General features: G+C 45.5%; 1 protein-coding gene across 1 annotated transcript in view; it reads right to left on the bottom strand.

Moving 5' to 3' along the window:
• The window catches only part of LOC143106838 (transmembrane protein 132C), a 160117-nt gene that overhangs the window by 27731 nt on the left and 113286 nt on the right, over positions 1–19100 (bottom strand). Inside the window, exon 5 of the mRNA XM_076271313.1 lies at positions 13757–13940. Coding sequence (XP_076127428.1) covers positions 13757–13940 — 184 coding nt within the window. The remainder of the gene's footprint in view (positions 1–13756; positions 13941–19100) is intronic.

Raw genomic sequence — 19100 nt, 5'->3', positions numbered from 1 at the left:
TCCTTTGCCTACTCTGAGCACTCCCTGAAGCATTGGCATTTATCTCACTTCCACACACACATACACACTGTACTGTATCTACTACTGTATCATACTACTGTATGTATCTTTGCTGAAGCTCCTTAGGCATGGCGTGCATGATTGAGATTCATGCTAAGGCCTTTTATTCAGTACAACTATGTATTACATCGCGAGAAGCTGCAAAGACAGGAATCCATCTTCCATCCTGATATCTACAAATCATTTCCAGGAGACTTTCTCCTGGAGAGCCATAGATTTTTTTTGTTCCTTTCGGCATCAGGGACCGCAGTGTGATATCCACAGATGGACGTGACACCCAAGTGCCTCACTCCACCAGTCGTCGTCGTCTGCCTTGATATCTGTGTCTCCCTGTTTCCGTCTCCAGAGTGGTGATTTGAACAGGAAGCTACAGACTGGAGTGTGCAGCAGTGTCGGTCCTTAAGGGAGTGTAGTGGGGGAAAAGCAGATATACAACAAACCCTTTGATTCCTCTTACGGCTAGCTGAGCCCTGTAGCAGCAGCTCTAATCAAGACAGACTCACTGCTCTACCAAGGGCCACCAACTGAGCAATAACAAACAATTAGGCCTTGCCTCCCATTTTTGCCACATGCAAACAATGTGATTAGTTGATTACTCAGTCAGGCTCAGTAGTGTATGTGTGTGTGCTTCAGTGAGACTGCAGTACATTAGCAACTTCTGCAAAGTTGATTTACAGTAAAGTTTACTTAGAGTATAGTCTATTAAATTGTAGCTGTTTTTATTCGGAAGATGAGGTGCTAGTTACTGTGAACGTATTAACATGTACAGTATGTAAATTAAAGAAGACATATGATGTGATGACACACACACACACACACACACACACACTCACACACTAACTTCATTTTAAGGCTTTGATGATTTTAAATGGCTTTCTAGAGTTGAAGCTGGACATTCTTATAGTCAATGAAGCTCAATTCTCTTTACGTAAACCCTGAACAAGATAGTGGATGAAATCTAAAGTAGTAGTGGTAAGGGATGCGAGGAGAAGTAGAGCAGTAATTTTGCCCTTAGGCAAAAGTAGACATGAATAGGAAACGTGTTGTCATGGCTATTGCTGTATGTGTACTCTGCATTGATTAACCTAAGGCTTAGAAAGAAAAAGATCTTTGATCTGATGAAATCAACAAAGCCTCATCTATATAAATACATCAGACCACAGGCACAATTTACTTAAAACATGTGTACACAGTTGCAGTTACAGTACATGTTCAACAAACATACTTACTACCCTTCTGAACTGGAGCAAAGGGAGTCTTTCCTTGCATTCACAACTCACACTCAAAGGCTCACATTTTGGGTTAGCTCTTCGACTTCATAGTGCTGCGTCCATTTTAATCTGTCGCAACATCAAATAATTTGACCACACTGATTAATATGTCAAAGACACCATTTCTCTACGCTGCAATAAATGATAGTCACAGGACTTTACCGCTAATCTCTTCATATCAATTGTGCAACTATATTTCACAGTTTCAGGAAATTTACAATCCTTTTGATGTCTCCAAAGAGAAAAAGAAAAAGGCAGCAAAAAAGGGAAGAGGAAAGGAAAATATTTCATGCTTGTCCCAGCAAATTACTATGTGCTCTCCCATATGACATGCATTGTGCAATCTTCAAAAGCAGCAGCTTGTTGTCTGTGGCGCCGGATACAGATAACGCAGTTTGACTGGTCACCTGCCTGCAACTAATGCATTAGCAGGAACGCGGGTTTACTGTGACTATTCAAACCATGACTGCCTCAGAGACTTGGACGAGGCCTCCACAACAGAAAAGACCTCCGGAACAGAAAGAGGGTGCGGAGAAAGACCTATCTGATAAACCATTATGAAAACAGTGTTATAAAGATACCATGCAAATTGAGGACGCATGTCAACGGGGGCCATGGAAAAGATAGGGTAAAGAGCGTATTCAGAATGAGTTAATTCATTTAATTAATAGTTCATTAATATTGCAACTCTTTACACAAAAGCTGGTTCTGACTAAGACAATTGGAATGGGAAACATATTCTAACATTTTCTAATGTTTATAACAATGCATAATAACATCTAATATCTTTCAGGATCCTTTTGAAAGAGGAGTAGTGATTAACATAATACCCGCTCAGAAAAAGAAGAATGTTTTGAGTTACCGGTAGTTGTGTCATAAGCAACACAATAAGCAACTCTTACTGGGAAAGTTTCATGTGGCACTGTGTGGGGAACAAAAAAGAAAATCATGTTCATTATGTTACATAACCTAACCTGGCAGACATAATAATGCGTCTCGTGTTGTCAGCCACTTTCACAGCTCAGATAACACGTGAGTGGGCTATCGCTGCGGGTCCGTCTGGAGAAATTGGGGATTTAATTTTGTGACTTGCCTGAGCCCCCCGGCCCTTACCTCCATGCATCTTATTTCCTCTAACGGTCCTCGCTCTCGTTACGGTCCAGCGCCTGTTTACACCCTACACCAACCAATTTACTCTCTTAGTGTAGACGATGACATTTATTTAGGGAGGACATGCTATTTAATTGGTACACAAAGACACAAGCGCACACACACAAACACACACACGCACACACACACACGCACACACACACACACACACACACACACACACACACACACACACACACACACACACACACACACACGCACACACACACACACACACACACACACACACACACACACACACACAAGCAGGGAAAGAGAAAGTGAACAAAGCGGTACACAACAAAACTCACAATACTGTCAGCTATCTGTTGTCACACTCTGGTAAATCTTCAGCGCATCTGGCACAAGGTGCGCCATTAGGAGGAGCAGCCACCATCACCATCCAAATTAAGGCTCTGTCGCCATGCTGGACTAACTGATATTATTCTTGTCGTGAGCTCAACTCAAGCAAACTCTCGGAGCAAACGAGGCACTCCAGAAGCTGTGACTTCCTGCTAGAACTCTTCACCGCACACACGCTGACAAAAGGCATCAAGCATCAGCCCTGAAAAGGAAGGCCTAAATCAGCTCCGTAAATAAATTGGCATTTGGCATGTCATTAGGATGCCAGGCCTGTTCGAGAGGGCCATTGAGTGAGGAGCTCCGAGCACAGCTGGGCTTATTAGCCAGTGTCTTATGCCCATTTGGAGCCTGTGAGTGCTCCTGAGCCCAAATCAATTGTGACCCTTGATCATATTTTTGTGGTCTGCCAACTGCCAGTAATCCACTTATCTGAAACCATTTCTCCTTCCACTGCATGAGAGCTACTAGTCAAAATGTATCTCAGAAATGTAGCTATCAATTGTGCAGCATGCATAATATATGTTCAAGACTGTTTTCTAGACTAGACTAAATGTGTACAGGCAAGAGCTACTAAAAGAATGTAAAGCCAGTGCTGAAATCAAATCCTGTGAGAAGCAACAGTATTTCATTTTACCATTGCGTTACCATTATAGTTTTTCTTTGGTATGTGAGCTTCTGGCCTCTAACAGGAGTCCTTTCTTTCACACACAACAGACATAAAAATGATTTTTTACACCAATATACTCTGTAGTTGAACCAACAAAACCAGTTGAACCAATGCGTTCTTAACCCAGGGGACATTAGGTGATGTGCTGTAAGATATAGAATTGTTTTATGTATTCTGTCTTGTATAAGTGTATGTGGTGAGATCTCAGTGTAAACTGACAATAAAGTAGTATCATATTTTAGTATTCAGCACTCCTTCGGCCTAACTTGAAGTATTTTCAGTGTGGCCTTCCTCTACGATTTCATTATTCATAACTGTTCACAATTTCTTGCTCAATCCACTTGAAGAGCAGTCACATCAAACCCATGGGAGACGTAGTAAAAAAAATCTCACTTCACTGCCATGAGATTGAGTTGGACTTGGACTGTTGTGAGTTCAGTCAGTCAGAAGGACTACGGCATTACCACAGCACTGAACAGAAATACAATAACACTCCAGGACTTCCAAAAAAGTCCTGACAAACACGGCACAACAGCTCACCGGTCCCTGTGGCTCAGCCGAATGACCCGAAGCGATCAATAAAGCATCACCACGACCTCGGGCCCAAATTAGTGATCTATCTGAATAGAATCGCTCACAAATTCTCGAGCTCTGGAGAGAAACAGAGGAGGTGCACGACAGACTGCACACATGTATTTACCACAGAGGTGCTGAGAGAGCATGCATGCAGTCGAAACTCATTCATAAATAGTAGACGAGGGAATAGGTAATGGCCTGAGTCTGTGTGTACGGAACAAGAAGCACTGCGGCGTACGTTTGGGCTTGCTCGGGCTCCCGTGCAAAAAATGCATTTTATTACAGGCCAATAATGACTACCATTTCTGTCTGGTCGATAGCTGTGCACGGAAAATGCTGGAAAACACGGGCTACTGAAGCTAATCAAATGCCAGGCTAATTGGTTAACGAGGGGTTGGATTTGAAAGCCTATAAGGCCGGTGCCCTCGTGTGACAGACACTTCGATTCAGCTGGCTACTTTTGGCTAATTGGGTTGGAGGGGGCGTGCTGGTGCACTGGGTGGGCAACCGCAGCCACTGACTGAAAACACAACTTGCTAAGGGGACAGACATACAGGATGTGTAGTATCACAGACATAGGATTTACACTGTATGTGGATGTAGAAATCATGTTTGTACACACACACACACACACACACAGACACACAAAGTATCTCTCTCTCTCTCTCTCTCTCTCACTCACTTTCTCTCTCTCTCTCTCTCTCTCTATGGCTTGTGGGATTCTGCTGTCAACACTGTTACACTTAATTCCTATTCCAAGTGTTTCCATTGACGACTGCTTGACAAAGCACTGAGAGATGGCTCAGAGACATTCCAACAATGACAGTCAATAAATGTCACTTAAACCAAATGACATTGCTTTGCTCAATAGTAATTCATTTAACGTGAAATAATCAAAACCATCCCTTTGCCAGGGAAGCATTCATCACACTGCTTTCCAACTGCTATTATTATTATTATTATCTTAGCTGGCTCTCATAGCATGCTATTGTGTTCTAGGCGGCTTGAAGAGGCAATTATTTCTCATTAACGCCAAAACTTGCAAGAAGCAATCAGGTGACTGAACAAAAGAGAACGGTCCCCTCAGAAAAGCCCAATCCTGTTCAATTGGCCTCATGTTCATTTGGCTTATTATTGTGACAGTCTTCTGATGGTGATAGATGGTAAAACATTGTTTTAACAAGCTCAAGAGGACAAACTCAAAACAATTAAATGTTTTGGAGGGGGAGGGGGAGTAGAAAACAAACAAGGCATAAGCGTTCTAATCGCTAATGCTCGTTTGGTGAAAAGACCCAAAGAGGGCACATAAATGTGTGTGGGTACAGCGCCGACCTGCTGCTAGAGCTGAATCTGTATCACACAGGGGTGACTGATTACACCTCTGCACTGCCTTTCCCTCTTGTAAGCAGTCGATTATTGGCTTAGTTCACGCTCTTTCTATCACTGTCCAAATATCCAATTAGGAACCATTGTGTTATGACTGCGTTAGTGATGTCTCAGCCTATCGCCGGAGCGGTCTCGAATTTGTTTTCGTGTGGCCGGGCGACATCGTAGCGGGGACTGCGTTCCTTTTTTTTTCTCTTTTACGTGGGGAATGTCTTTTTAAATTTTAACGCAGGACCACCGCGGGGACATTCTCACCATCAATATTTTAGGCCGCCTAAGAGTTTGCCTTTTTTTTCATCTCCCTAACAAGTGTGTAGCTGTTTGGCACACACCCACCCGTGTTAAGTGCACAACAGAGCCTGCCACCGTGCACCTTTTTTCTCCTTCTCTCTCCGATGCCCCGTTTCCCTTCCCTTCCTCAAGCCCTCCACAGCAATTTGAAAAATAATTGATCTTTTCCACCATTTTTCTGCCCTCTCTTGCTCTGTGTCTCTGTCCCTCTCCCTCCTTCTCTCTCTCTCTCTCACTCTATCTGTCCCCCTCTCTCCTCTCTCTCCCTCTCCCTCCTTCTCTCTCTCTGTCCCTCTCTAACATTCTCTCTCTCATTCTCTCTCTGTCCCTCTCTCTCTCCCTCTCCCTCCTTCTCTCTCTCTGTCCCTCTCTAACATTCTCTCCCTCCTTCTCTCTCTCTCTCTCTCTCTCTCTGTCCCTCTCTCTCTCTCTCCTCTATCTTTCCCCCTTCCAGCTCTGATCCTCCTCTCAGGTGCTCCTTTTTTTCACCCCTCCGTTCTAAGCCATGCATCTTCTGTCTCCCTTGTTTTACTCTCCTGAGCTGTGAGGGGCAAATTGGTAAAGGCACTTAGCAGCGATTTACTGTGGACCCATTAAACACACCAAGTGCATCCAGCGCGCCTGCCCCCAGCTTGCTCCGTGCCGCTCTGCGCGCCACACAGGAGACAAATTTAGATTTAACTGCCTTAATGCATCGCTTATTTGTTCCACAACGGCGGGCGAGTCCTTGTTTAGATGAAAATAAGTGAACTCTGACAATTGAGCGAGGAGGGGGGTTGCAATGGTGGCAATGGTGATGGTGGTGGTGGTGGTGGGAACACATGCTGGTGTTTAAAAATGGTAGATCACATGCGCCGGATTCAAATGAATGAAATTGGAACCCCGCTTGGCTGTGTGAAATGACAAATGCACCCCTGATGACATCCTTTCAGGACCTCGTCTCTGTCTACGGCCCAGAGAACATTGAACATTCCTAAACTGTTTACTGAAAATCTCCCCTGCAGAATCGCAAACAAAGCATAGACACACATATACACACACAGACACACACACACACACATACACACTGACAGACACAATGTGCACACAGGCACACACACACACACACACATAAACACACTAACAGACACAACGTGCACATAGACACACACACAGACACACAGACAGACACACACACACACACACATATATGCTGCTCACAATTCCATTTCACCCAAGCAAATTATGAAGCAATCTAACTTGCTTTGAAGTCAAAAGGCACAGAAAAAGATCCACAGGGCAAGTTGTCAGAGGTAGAGAAAGTGGTGAAATATTTGGGTGGGGGAGCAGGAAGGCGTCTGGGAAGTCTGCCCGAAACAGATAAAAACCCCACTCTGTCTGAGACCGATGGCACAGAAGTAATTGACAATTAGCTGGGTGACAATCTTAATTACAGCTCGTCTATTAGGAGCAACGCTATTCTCTCTATGCATTCCCGCCTCCTCGTTCCTCCTAAACAGGCCATGGTCACACAGCAGGTCCGGTCATGCTAAAGGCCCAAACAGTAAGCAGCCCTAAGCTGCCCCCTTCCAGCTGACCCATGATCCGGTGGCATCCCTGACCGGAGGGGCCCCAGCCTGGTCACAGAGGGCACCAGTACTAATGAAGCGCCCTTGGGGGAAGTAGTGACCGCCAGTTAGAGTAGTGACCACCAGTTAGAGGGGAGGGGGTGTGGGTGGGTGGTTGGTGGCTACTAGGACTGCTGACAGGCTTTAGAGCTGCACACCCACACACCCTCAAACACCCCCCCCCCCGCTCCAAGATGATGAGTTTTAATTACACCTACAACTCCAAAGTCTCGACTTCTCACCTCCCCGTCTTCAAAATGACTTGCCTATAGACAGATGCGCGGCTGACGGCTATTTGTAAGCTTGCAAATGGGTATGCCAATTACCATCCCGCTAACCCAATTTCCCCCCATTTAAATTGAAAGTGACAGAGTCTATAAAATCAACACAAACACGCTGAAGAGGTCAGTGCATTGGCTCTCTCCCTCTCTCGAGACAAACTCAATAACACCCTTTAAAAGCAGAGAAGTCGATGATAATTGTGTGCAGATGGCTGATTATAACACACCATTAAAGACAGAGGGGAAAAACACTGCATCAATGCATTATACTTCTATTTATCGAAACACTCTCACCCATATTTTACCATTGCACTGCAGCATTCTGGGGTACTTCCAGCTATTAACATAGTTACAGTCTATAAACTCAGATGTAATTAGGTAAATGAACACTGAAAGGACTATTAACTGGTATCTGCTGGGCTATCACCTTAAATCTTCAGAAGTAAAAAGGCGGTACATTTGAAAGAGTGTGCCGAGATTGCGACGTACACCACAGAGGTATGATTGACTATGACATGTAACCCATGAACAACAAAGCCAAGTGTGTCCTGTAAGCACACCTGAGGCAATCCATTTTGTCAGAGGGGGATCTGTCTCGTTGTGCGCGGGGAATCTCACTCGAGGCACCCCACCAGAGCTCTGCCGTTACCCCAGCGACAGGAGCATGTGAGGCCCCCTCGATTTACACACGGAGCGGCGCATTTGATTGCGTGATTCTCTCGCCGACGAGCGTCCAATCCGCCATTACGGAGTGACCCACGGGGAAACGGCCATTCATCATGCCACATTATTAAAACAACACGCGGCAGCCCCTTGCTTACGCCCATGAGTAATATGTTGTAGCCTACAACAAGAGCTGCTCTGCTTCGCATCGGGTCTTCTTGGCTAATGAGGAAGAGAGAGAGCGAGAATAAGAATAGCTGGCAGCCGCAAAGTGGGAGTCCGAGCGATGGTGAGGGAGATGGAGAGAGACAGAGAGAGAGAGAGAGAGGGAAAGGGAAGGAGAGATGGAGAGGGAGAGGAGAAGAAGGGGAAATTCTGAAGAGAAAAGGAGAATGGAGATAAAGGATGAAGACATTTTGTAGATAGGAAACCTAATGGCCCATCTGAACATCCACAGGAGGATCATTCTTTCAATTTCCAAAGCCTCTAATTGCATTAGAGAGCGGTGCCTCCGCCGCCCACTGGGCCTATTAAAGCAGGCTTCTGTTGGAATTCCACCGGGCTTTCCATTTTACATGTCTGTCAAATTGACTTTAAGAACTTGCCTAATTTTGTCTGAAACAGCCTTTTTCTCTCCTCACTACTCCGCTCTCCTGCCAGCAGCTCCGCTGGGTACATTTCTCCTCTTCTTTCCTCACTATCCCTCATTCCTTCTTCCACCCTTCCTCACCATCATCCTTTCTTCCTTCCTTCTCATCTTTCTTTATTTCATTCCATTTCTTTCTTCGTTTCAGTGTCCCTCTTCCTTTCTATTATTTACTTACTTAAACTAAACTTATGGCATCACCCATTTCTAATTTCCAACTGCATACTCAGACTTCATTTTATGTCCCTCTACAAAACACCTCTGAAAGTATAAAGTCAATACACCCAGCACCTTACCACCAGCTTTGTTTTACTGTTTCAGCCGCTGCTACTGCCTCCCTCAAGTACGACCACACATCCTGTCCCAGTTTCATTGTTTTCACAGAAACACAGACACACACTCGACTTAGCCCCTTAGCGCTAAACCAAGGGTTAGGCGCAGGTTGCCTGCAGCTCTATTTATAACAGTGATGATGGAGCTTAATAAGCGCTTGACTGATTGGAGTGCTGGCTCCATATGGAAATGGACTTCAGATGCGCCCCCCCAGCTCCAATCTCCTGATGACCCGGTTGCTGTTTGGCCCTGCTTGACATATGACATGATTAATTGGGCCTTGATTGCAACCCCACTGTTGTTTCGGTTGTAAGGTCGGCGTGTACAGCATTTTTGAAGTGCCAGCAAAGGCAAAGAGAGTGGATGTTTATGTATCCAGGCAGGTTTGTTTTAGAGACACAGAGCAAGTGGAGAGCCCCATGCCTCTGTGTGGCGACATTAACGCGCCGGAGATAAGAGAGTGGACATAAGAGGGCGGCAGTGGTCGGCGGAGATGTACTGGTAACACCACGGTGCCGTCGCTCGCGTAATCTAGCCCTTTGACGCGAACGACCTCTTCGCTTCAAAGTGGCGGAGTCACGGGAAGATCGTTGCAGGGGGCTCCTGCCAGGAGAGGAAATGAATCAGAGCCTGCGAATCTGACCGAGGAGAACATTTCAGTTCCATTCGATTTGCATGAGCAACTGACACTCGAGCCTTCAGGAGGGGAATGCAAAAACACCACTGAAGGCTGAGACTGAGAAAAACATAATGAACACTTTATTATTTAACAATTATGCATTTCCGCGCTGGAAATATTTGATGATATTGCCGTTCTTGAAGCTGGGGATGAATTATGATGCAACGATCACGCTGTACACCTTACAAATTAAAAAAATCGCTGCTTGGTGGCCTATAAAAAAAAGAGATATTACTTTAGCCTATAATCACATGCAGTTGTCCTCTAAGCAGGGAACGCACCATTTCATAATCACAATCAGTCAACCGCAAAATATTTTAAGTTTAAACTTCAGGTGTGGTACACAGCACAAAGCATCTAAAGGTTATTAACAGAGCGAAAACTATTTATTTCCATGAAAACCCTGAAGAAAGCAAGCTGAAATATACCATCATTAAGGCCAACTCATAAACACAATAACTATAGTGTTTGCTAAACTCGGGGATTGATTGTGCAGTCGAGTCACGACTCAGATTTTATGGTGTATTCTTTATTGAAACAGTTTACTGCATTTGATTAAATTTAAACTTCACTGTTTTCTCTCTCTCTTTTTTTTGCCTTCCACATAAAAGAATGCAAATTAAGGAGGGATCCATCTAAACAGCCAAGCTCTGAACTCCGCCCATCCTGACTGCGCCAGGCCCATTGGTTATTCCAGAGCCTCTTCAGAATCTTCAAACAACAAAGATAAACAAGTGTTCCAATTAAGAATTAATTACGCATCATCCACCCTGCACTGCTGTCGACTCTGCTGGGACTGCGAGCGCATAAATCAGCATGAGGGGAGAAAAAAATATGGCATATTTCTGAGGGAAAAACAAACAGAGTGAGACAGAGAGAGAGAGAGAGAGAGAGAGAGAGAGAGAGAGAGAGAGATGGGGGACCAATAATCATGTTGAAATGGAGCAGAAAAAAAAGAGAGAGTATTCTGTTGAGCAAGGGACACAAAAGTACCATAACAAGCCCCGAGCAGAGTAATGACCATGCTTTAAAGATAAAGCAACAGCCTCACAGATCCAATTTATCACAGCCTTTCAAGTCAAAGGTACCCAAAATGCACCTCTTCCCAGGCCTCTCCGTTATAAAAAGCCAGCTTTCAACACTATGAGCTTAATCACATGTAATGGACGGTAGTTTCAGGAGGACCTCTCTTTACCAAATGACCAAAAACAGGACCTGCTACTGTTTGAAAACAGGAAAACTGAGTAGACAGGGTTTTTTTTCTATCTAAATCATATTTTGTAAGGTATATCATGATACCTAAAATCCTTTCTGTGTCTGCTGGTGAAAAAACAGACAGACAGAGAGAGAGAGAGAGAGAGAATATGTGTCTGTATTGTAAATACTTGGATATATGAACCAATGAAACTCTTTACACACTCTCTCTCTCTCTCACTCTTTACACACTCTTGCCAAGCCTTGCTGTGCTCAAGTCAAGATGGTGTTCAATTGGCAGTCCTTAATGGCACCAGTGGAGGTCCAGCTCCCAGTGCTAATCCAGATGAGAGTGCAGGTCTAATGAGATCTCTCCCAGCCTCTCCTCCAGTGCTTTCATCTGTGTACCTCTTCAGGTGACTAGATTGGATCCTCTCTCTGCCTCTCCAGAAGCCACGTTATCACCAGGCCATCATCAGTTCTGAGAGTATCCTAACCACCTCTAACCTTCAAACCAGCAGCAAGTAAGATCACATATTCACATTTGTGGGAAGGTATTAAATTGTACTCAGTCTGAGAGAATCTTCCTGTCTCATCTGGAGAGGAAGTATTAAAATCTAATGTCTTAAATTATCTCTTGATCTCCACCTTGGCAAATTTAGATGCAAAATATCTCAGGAAATGAGATTATGTGAGTGAGACTCGATGCTGAAATGGTATAAAAGTTCCAGCGATCCCAATGGGTTATATCACTGTGAGCCTACACTGCTGGTATCTGGCATACTGTATGTATGTACGAGATCACCCATTTAGTTTCTACTGACTTGAATTTCACAGGAGCTATTGTATTTTATTGATGCTTTGTGCACCTCTTCAGAACAGAGTGATTGTCAGAAGTAACAAATTTAATATCAGCGAATATTTTTTAGCACAGCTAGATATAAAAATTCTAATATTAAGTTCAAACAAATGTTTTCTGGATATTAATGTTATGAAAATGTGGCATAGATGGCCAGATATAGCAGTTATTGTTCCCTGAGAGGACAACACAGCCCACTTTCATACAGGTAGTCCTTTTACCTGACGGCTTTACAGGTAGCCCTTTTACCTGCTCTGTCCCTTGCTTTTGTTTTCAGTTTGAAATGTCTTGCCTCCCCTTTTTTGATAAACAGGGAGGACAAGGTCAGGAAGCAACACCTCCACCTCCCCACAGGGAGGTCTGTCGTTGTCAGCCAGACAGCCCGGTGGTGGCAGGCCAGTGGCAGAGACAAACAGCAGTGCGGTGCGGTGCGGTGCGGTGCGGTGCGGTGCGGTGCGGTGCGGTGCTCCCAGCGCCAGGAGAGAGCACGATCTGTTTGGACGCCACCGCCGCGCGTCCCGTCACCTCTCATCTCCACCAGCTGCGGCCAAGATGCACTACAGAGGGGAGAAGGAAGGTGTTTGTGTCTCTGTGTGTGTGTAGGGAGGAATGCTTGTGGCAGAGGTGTTTGTGTGTGTGTGTGTGTGTGTGTAGGGGGAATGCTTGTGGCAGAGGTGTTTGTGTGTGTGTGTGTGTAGGGGGAATGCTTGTGGCAGAGTTGTGTGTGTGTGTGTGTGCAGGGGGGGATGCTTGTGGCAGAGGTGTTTGTGTGTGTGTGTGTGTGTGGGGGGGGGCTTGTGGCAGAGGTGTATGTGTGTGTGTGTGTCTGTATGTGTGTAGGAGGAAAAGCTTGTGGCAGAGGTGTATGTGTGTGTGTGTGTGTGTGTGTGTGTGTGTGTGTGTGTGTATGTCAGTGTGTGTGTAGGGGGGATGCTTGTGGCAGAGGTGTATGTGTGTGTGTGTGTGTCAGTGTGTGTGTAGGGGGGATGCTTGTGGCAGAGGTTGGGGAGTGAACACATCCTGACCTTTAACAAAGTTGAGTGAGCAGACCTTGGGGGCGGTGAGGTCTGGTCATTAAGCCCAATGAGAAAGTTGCGGGTTCTTATTAAGAAATGGAAACGTGTGATACTGGAGGACAGACATGCGGCCAAGCACCAGGGCTGTGCAAATAATGGGCGCCTGTGACATTTAGGGGGTCCTCCCCTCTGGCCCTGACCACTCGGTGTTAAATGAGTGGAAACGAGAGCCTTGTTAAAAATGCCACCGTGTCAGAAATTAGTGACTCAAAAACGGTATTTGCGTTGCTCTTGGAAAACGATGGCTTACTCAACTTGCCTGAGGCTTGCCTAGTGGGCTAGGCCTTCACATTAAGGCTGAAATGCAGAAAGAGTATGATCAGGGTATTTGGGAAATCACTGAAACTTATCCATTAAACATTAAGGGAATTTGGCCTTTGTCAACCGACACAAGAGGAGTTCCTCTTGTCAACGACTAACTGGACATGCAATGAAATAAAAGTCGATTTTTTTCTAATTTTCCACTTTTCCAAAAGACACAGCAAACCTCTCAAACATCTCCTCTGGTGTCTCTATGTCTGCCAGTTAACCCAAGCCACCAATAAAAGGATACAAGACACTAAAAAGCTAAACCAAATAAGAAATGAATGACCAGAGTGCTCCATAGAACTGTGCCTGGTGAGCTCTCACTGCAAAGGCACTTAACAAGTCTTACCTCTGCCAGAGGCACTATGCCCCCAATGTCCCTTTGGCTGATGTAGATATGGGAGAGGACCTCAGCCTGCAGGCCCATGGCTGGATACTCAATTTGCCATCGGATAGTCTGGGTGGACTTCAGGTTGATAAAGTTGTCAATCTCAAAGTCGACGGACATGACCTCGTAGAAGGACCCCTCAAGCCTGGAAAGAAAAGGGAGAAAACGACATACAGGAAGTTACATTTTGGGTGATATGAGGACACTGCAGTATAAATAACTGTTTGTCCTTCAGCATTAAAGGTATGTTAACTGCCTCAGTCATCTTGTCTGCTTTGTGGTGGAACATGGCCATGATACTGAATAGCCGAGGCAAGACTTGAATGGTTCTGTTATATGCTGAACAACACAGAAAGCACACCACCAAGCTTCAGTATATTGCAAAACACCTTGACCTCTGGGTCTCAGAAAGGAGCATCAGCACATATATTTGTTATGGTATGTGTCTTGTGACAACATGACAGGTTTACACACACCTTATCCATTCTGAGTGGAACCCAAAACAATGGACCAGGTCACCTTAAGTAAAAGTTTTCATGTTTCTGGGTGGCTAGTGAAATTTCACATTTCTCAGAGGAAGAAGAGGTGAGTCACTATCTGGACATGAAAGATGGACATTATTACAGCAGCACGTTGAGGACAGAGTGACCACGCTGCCCGTGAGGCCAGCTAATCTGCCAGAGAAGGACAGTCTCGGTAGGAAAGACACAGCAGGAGAGAGAAAGACACAGTGTCCTGGTGGACCAGTGGGATAAGGAGAAAATGGTCTTTAGATTGATTTGAAAAAGTTTTTCTACAGATGCAAAAAAAAAAAACTCATTTCCTCAGAGATGGACGTTTAGGATTCACCTTTATCCCCCAAACCACCACCACCAATCCCCTGATCCCCCTCTACCCCCATGATATGTGACCGGACAGAGCCGAACCTTGACCCCGTCCGATTGCTCTGGCTTGCCCTACGCCCTCGAGACAGAGCAGGAGTCAGATTTCTCCTCCTGCTCCTTTTTCTCTCCAACACCCCCCCCCCCCCCTTCCCCGTTCCCTCGACCTCTAACAACGAGCTCCATTACCACACCCCAATTGGATGGTTGATGGATGTCATCGTGTCTGACCTCTCGCCTTGCCAACGAATTTAGCCACAAAACAATAAATCAATAGCCGAGGAGAACACACTGCTTTACAATGCAGCGCTGCTGCTGCTGCAGTCCGTGTGCACGTCCAGTGTGAGGCAGCCAAAAGGGGATCAGGGTCAACACATTTAGTTTGGAATTGAACTAATGTGTTCTCGTATTGTGGACTTTGATTAGAGAAATGTGTTTAATGTAGAATATTACTGTAGTCCCCCAGACATGTATTATCTTGCATTTGTAAACTGATACATAAATTCATTGTTCACAACAATGCAACTTCTTCCCAACTCTTGCAAGTGGCACAACAAACTCTTACACAATCCCAGTGGGACTGAACTTTGGTCGTCGGCACAGTATCCTCTCTTCCTATACTATACAAGCCTTAATACTAAAAAGCCCAAAGGTAGGCCACATTAGAACACCATAAATGGGATGTGCTGCTGCTTGGTGCTGCACTGGGATGAAAAGGATAAGTAAATGCAATTTAGGACAGAATATCTGTCCTCTCATGAAAAACTCTCACATAAAGGAGTCGTAAATTATATAAAGTCACTTTGAACTCTCTCCCTCTTCTCATGCTGTCTATTACAGCTGATTGTTTTTAATTCCAACAGGCACCCCGATGGGAATCTCACTGGAGTCCCCCGACAGGAAAGGCGAGCACTGAGCTTTGATGTCAAAGCATGAATTTGGGATCAAAATGGAAGCGCTGATGTCACATCCTGCTAGAAGAGACATCATCATCCAGGTGTCCTTTCAGAGCTGACAAAAGCACAGCCCCCTGGACACTGCTCTAGGAATAAACAGCAACTCCCCCTCAGACCACTGATCCTGGTACAGCAGCAAGTTGTTTAAACATGAATGTGAATCCAGTCCAATAAGTTAAAAGTGCCAACTAGTCCCTAGATAGCACAGCATTTTGGGCCATGCTGGCTTGAGATCAAGGCCGGTAAGAATGCATGGGCCCCTCAGATAGAGGCATCTGAACAGAGCTGTATGGATGGAGATGACCTGATCTGAACCTTAGCTACCTCATGACCTCATATGGCGCTGGAACCCAAAGTGGATTACCTTAAAAGGCCAACTGAGTTTAGCTGTCTGTGAATACAAATATCCATCTCAACTCACCTGTCTGCTGGATGTAGCTGAACAAAATCTAATACTTAAAGCAGCATTGTCACTTGAGAGTCTCAACTTCTGCATTTAAACTGCTAGATGATGCTCATCTGCACCTCACTCTCTCTGATCCTCTGGTCCCAGTGGGGTAGAATGTAAAAGGCAAAGGAGGCTGGCGAGTATCATCTCTTAAGAAGATTAACCTTTTCCTCCCTTTGCCAGGAGATCTGGAGAGGAAAATTGAGTAATTTGGTGCCGAGTCGAATCATCACCCTTGATACTAAAATATATGAACTCTATGACTCTGGACATTATGGACATGGAAATAGCAGACTGGATAAAATATCTATATCTCACGAATGAAAGGGGTTATGAGGCAGGACACTTGGGATATCCTGTGGAATGCTCCAGAGCAGATCCAGAAAATTCCTCAATCGAATAGAATATAATTATTTAATGTCATTGCACAGAATACAACGAAATTGGATGGCAGTCCTCTTGGTGCTTATAGATAAAAAAAAAATAGAGTTCTAAAATAAGACAATACAAAACATACATGTCCAGCTCATACCACGGCTCACTGACCTGTGGTACTTCTGTTCACCTGCCATTTGCTATATCTGTGGCTATGCACATGTCTTTAAGCTAATGAACACATGAATAGAGGGACTGTAGATATAATGGCTTTAGGAACGTCCATCGTACAACAGTGACCATAAACAGATACTGTACACTACCATTTGAGTGCATAGCCCTTTATATGTGTACTCCCTTGTTTGTTTATTTGTTTATTTGTTTGTTTGTGTTTGGCTCAGTTCAGTGTGAGACCAGCGAGAGGCAGCAGGTGACTAATCTTGCGTTAGGATTCGGGCACATGTCTCCCAGCCCTCTGAGATAATTTGCTGTGAGCGCTAAACACATTGGCAGCAGCCGGGAGGGTGTGGAGAGAGAGAGAGTGAGAGAAAGAGAGAAAGAAAGAGAGAGAGATAGAGAAAGGGAGAGAAAAAAGTGGTGAGAGAGTGAAGAGAGAGATAGAGAGAGTGAGAGCTCTCCTCTTCAGCTGCATTAATTAGCCATCATTGATTTTAGCCATTCAGTGGCCGAGACGAGAGGTGAGAATATTTATTTTGTGTCAGAAGGAATAAAACCAGGAGACGAGGGCCCCGAGCCATACATCACACCAGCTTGTTGTTTAACCTTTGCAGAGAAAGTCATATTTCAAAGCAACAGAGACGGTGGGGGCTGGGGGTGGGGGGAGGGGACCGCGATGGAAGCGCTGTAATCACTGAGCCTTAAAAAGCAATGCGTCACCGATGACAGGTTCATTCAGGTGGGCCCATTGCACTGATGTGACTCCTACTTCAGGAAGTTTGTCCAAGTTGTCCTCTCACAGAGACTACAAAAAAAATACACTCAAAAACAAAAAAACCCATAACCAACCATACTGTCCTACTTGAATAACTAAAATGGTAATAATATTGAGTGTTACTATGAAACACATGGCTGTTCTCATAAACAAAACATAGCTTTGGAGAGATGGGGTGAAAACTGACAGTGGGGGAGAGAGAGAGGGAAGGAGGGAGGGAGGGAGGGAGGGAGAGAGGCCATCCTCTTCTGCCTGACCACTAGTGCTCAGCCGTGTGTAAAATGGGCCAGTGTCATGACTGAGCTGCACCACAAGCCGAAGCCCTCTAGGCCCCAGACTAGAAGGAAACCCAGGACGGCCGTGCCACTGCCCCCCCCTCTGACCGATTCCATGGTGACCGGTGCATAACAAACCCCAGCCTCAACCCCACAGCCCCACATCTCCCCGGCAGCCATGCTGGCCCAGTGTACCGTAAGGCTGCCTTATCGCCAGACCGGGCAACAGAACAGGACAACCCTCTCCACCCCCCACTGGCACCCCCTCTAGGAAAAGGGAGAAAAAGCCCAAACGCACGGCCAGGCTCTCCATAGCCCCCCGCGCCGCAGTCAGTCAGTCAGTCAGTGAGGGGAGAGAGAGGCGGGCATCACGCCTCTAACGCTTCGGTTCCAGATGACGGGAGGTAAGGGGCAGCCCTCCCTCCCTCTCTCTCTTTTTTGTAAGTCGTGCTCTTCAGGGTTCTTCAAGCTTGAGTTCCGGAGGGCAGATTGGGTTCTCCCTATAGGATGTTTTCTTTCCCTTTCTTTGTAACACTCCAAACAAACTGGGTCACCGTAAGCGCGCGCGCGCCCGAGAGAGAGAGAGAGAGAGAGAGAGAGGGAGAGAGAGAGATAGAGAGAGAGCGCTCATTCCTGAACATCCACTCGAATCTGCCAGGAACCTAAAAACAACAACAAAGAAGGCGAAACGGCGAGGGCGAGATAAAAACGTCACAACGGGGGCCTTGAAAAGGAAATAATGTAAAAAAAAAGAAATCAGCTTGTGTCTTTGTCATGGTGAATATTTTAAACGCGGCCTTTCAAGCTAATCTTCTGCCTTTTGCTGCCTTTTGTGTGCGGCGTCGCCGATGCCTTGGCTCCTGTGGAAGTCACGGTTTTCGTCTTCCTGGAGGCGGAGTAGTGTGACGCGTGAAACAGCCACCGAAAAAGCCTGTCCACGCAAATAAACCGCCCGGTCACAGAGGTCTGTTTACAGTCAGACTACTGCCTGTCTCCACCACCTACAATACAAGACACATGGGACATCTCAAGGCCCTCCTCTCCTCAGACAGAGGAATATTGCAGTGCAAATTGTTTGCACTGACAGCGGGAGCAAATGGAGAGAAATGCATAAAGACAAGGACGAGGAGGAAGAGACAGATACAGTCAGACTCAAGGAAAGACAGACAGATAGACAGATGACAGTAAAACAGGAGCACGAGAGCAAGAGTTGAATAGTGAAAGAGAGGGTGGGGGTGGGGTGGGGTGGTGGAACTTAAATAATACCAAATATATCCCACTACACCTTAAAGGCACACAAAATACATCTGAGGAGAGAAAACTGTCAGTCAGCAATTATGATGCCTCTAAACCCCAGGGACTTACTGCAAACTCCACAAACTGCTTAAACAGTGTCAGGACACGCACTGATAGGGATG

The sequence above is a fragment of the Alosa pseudoharengus genome, unplaced genomic scaffold, assembly GCF_046254945.1.
Source record: "Alosa pseudoharengus isolate Yale_2024_CS ecotype anadromous, Long Island Sound unplaced genomic scaffold, YU_APseudo_1.1 YU_APseudo_1.1_scf_6, whole genome shotgun sequence".
Classification (NCBI taxonomy): Eukaryota; Metazoa; Chordata; class Actinopteri; order Clupeiformes; family Clupeidae; genus Alosa; species Alosa pseudoharengus.
Note: the sequence above shows the minus strand (reverse complement) of the source record. Positions and strands in the feature narration are given on the sequence as shown.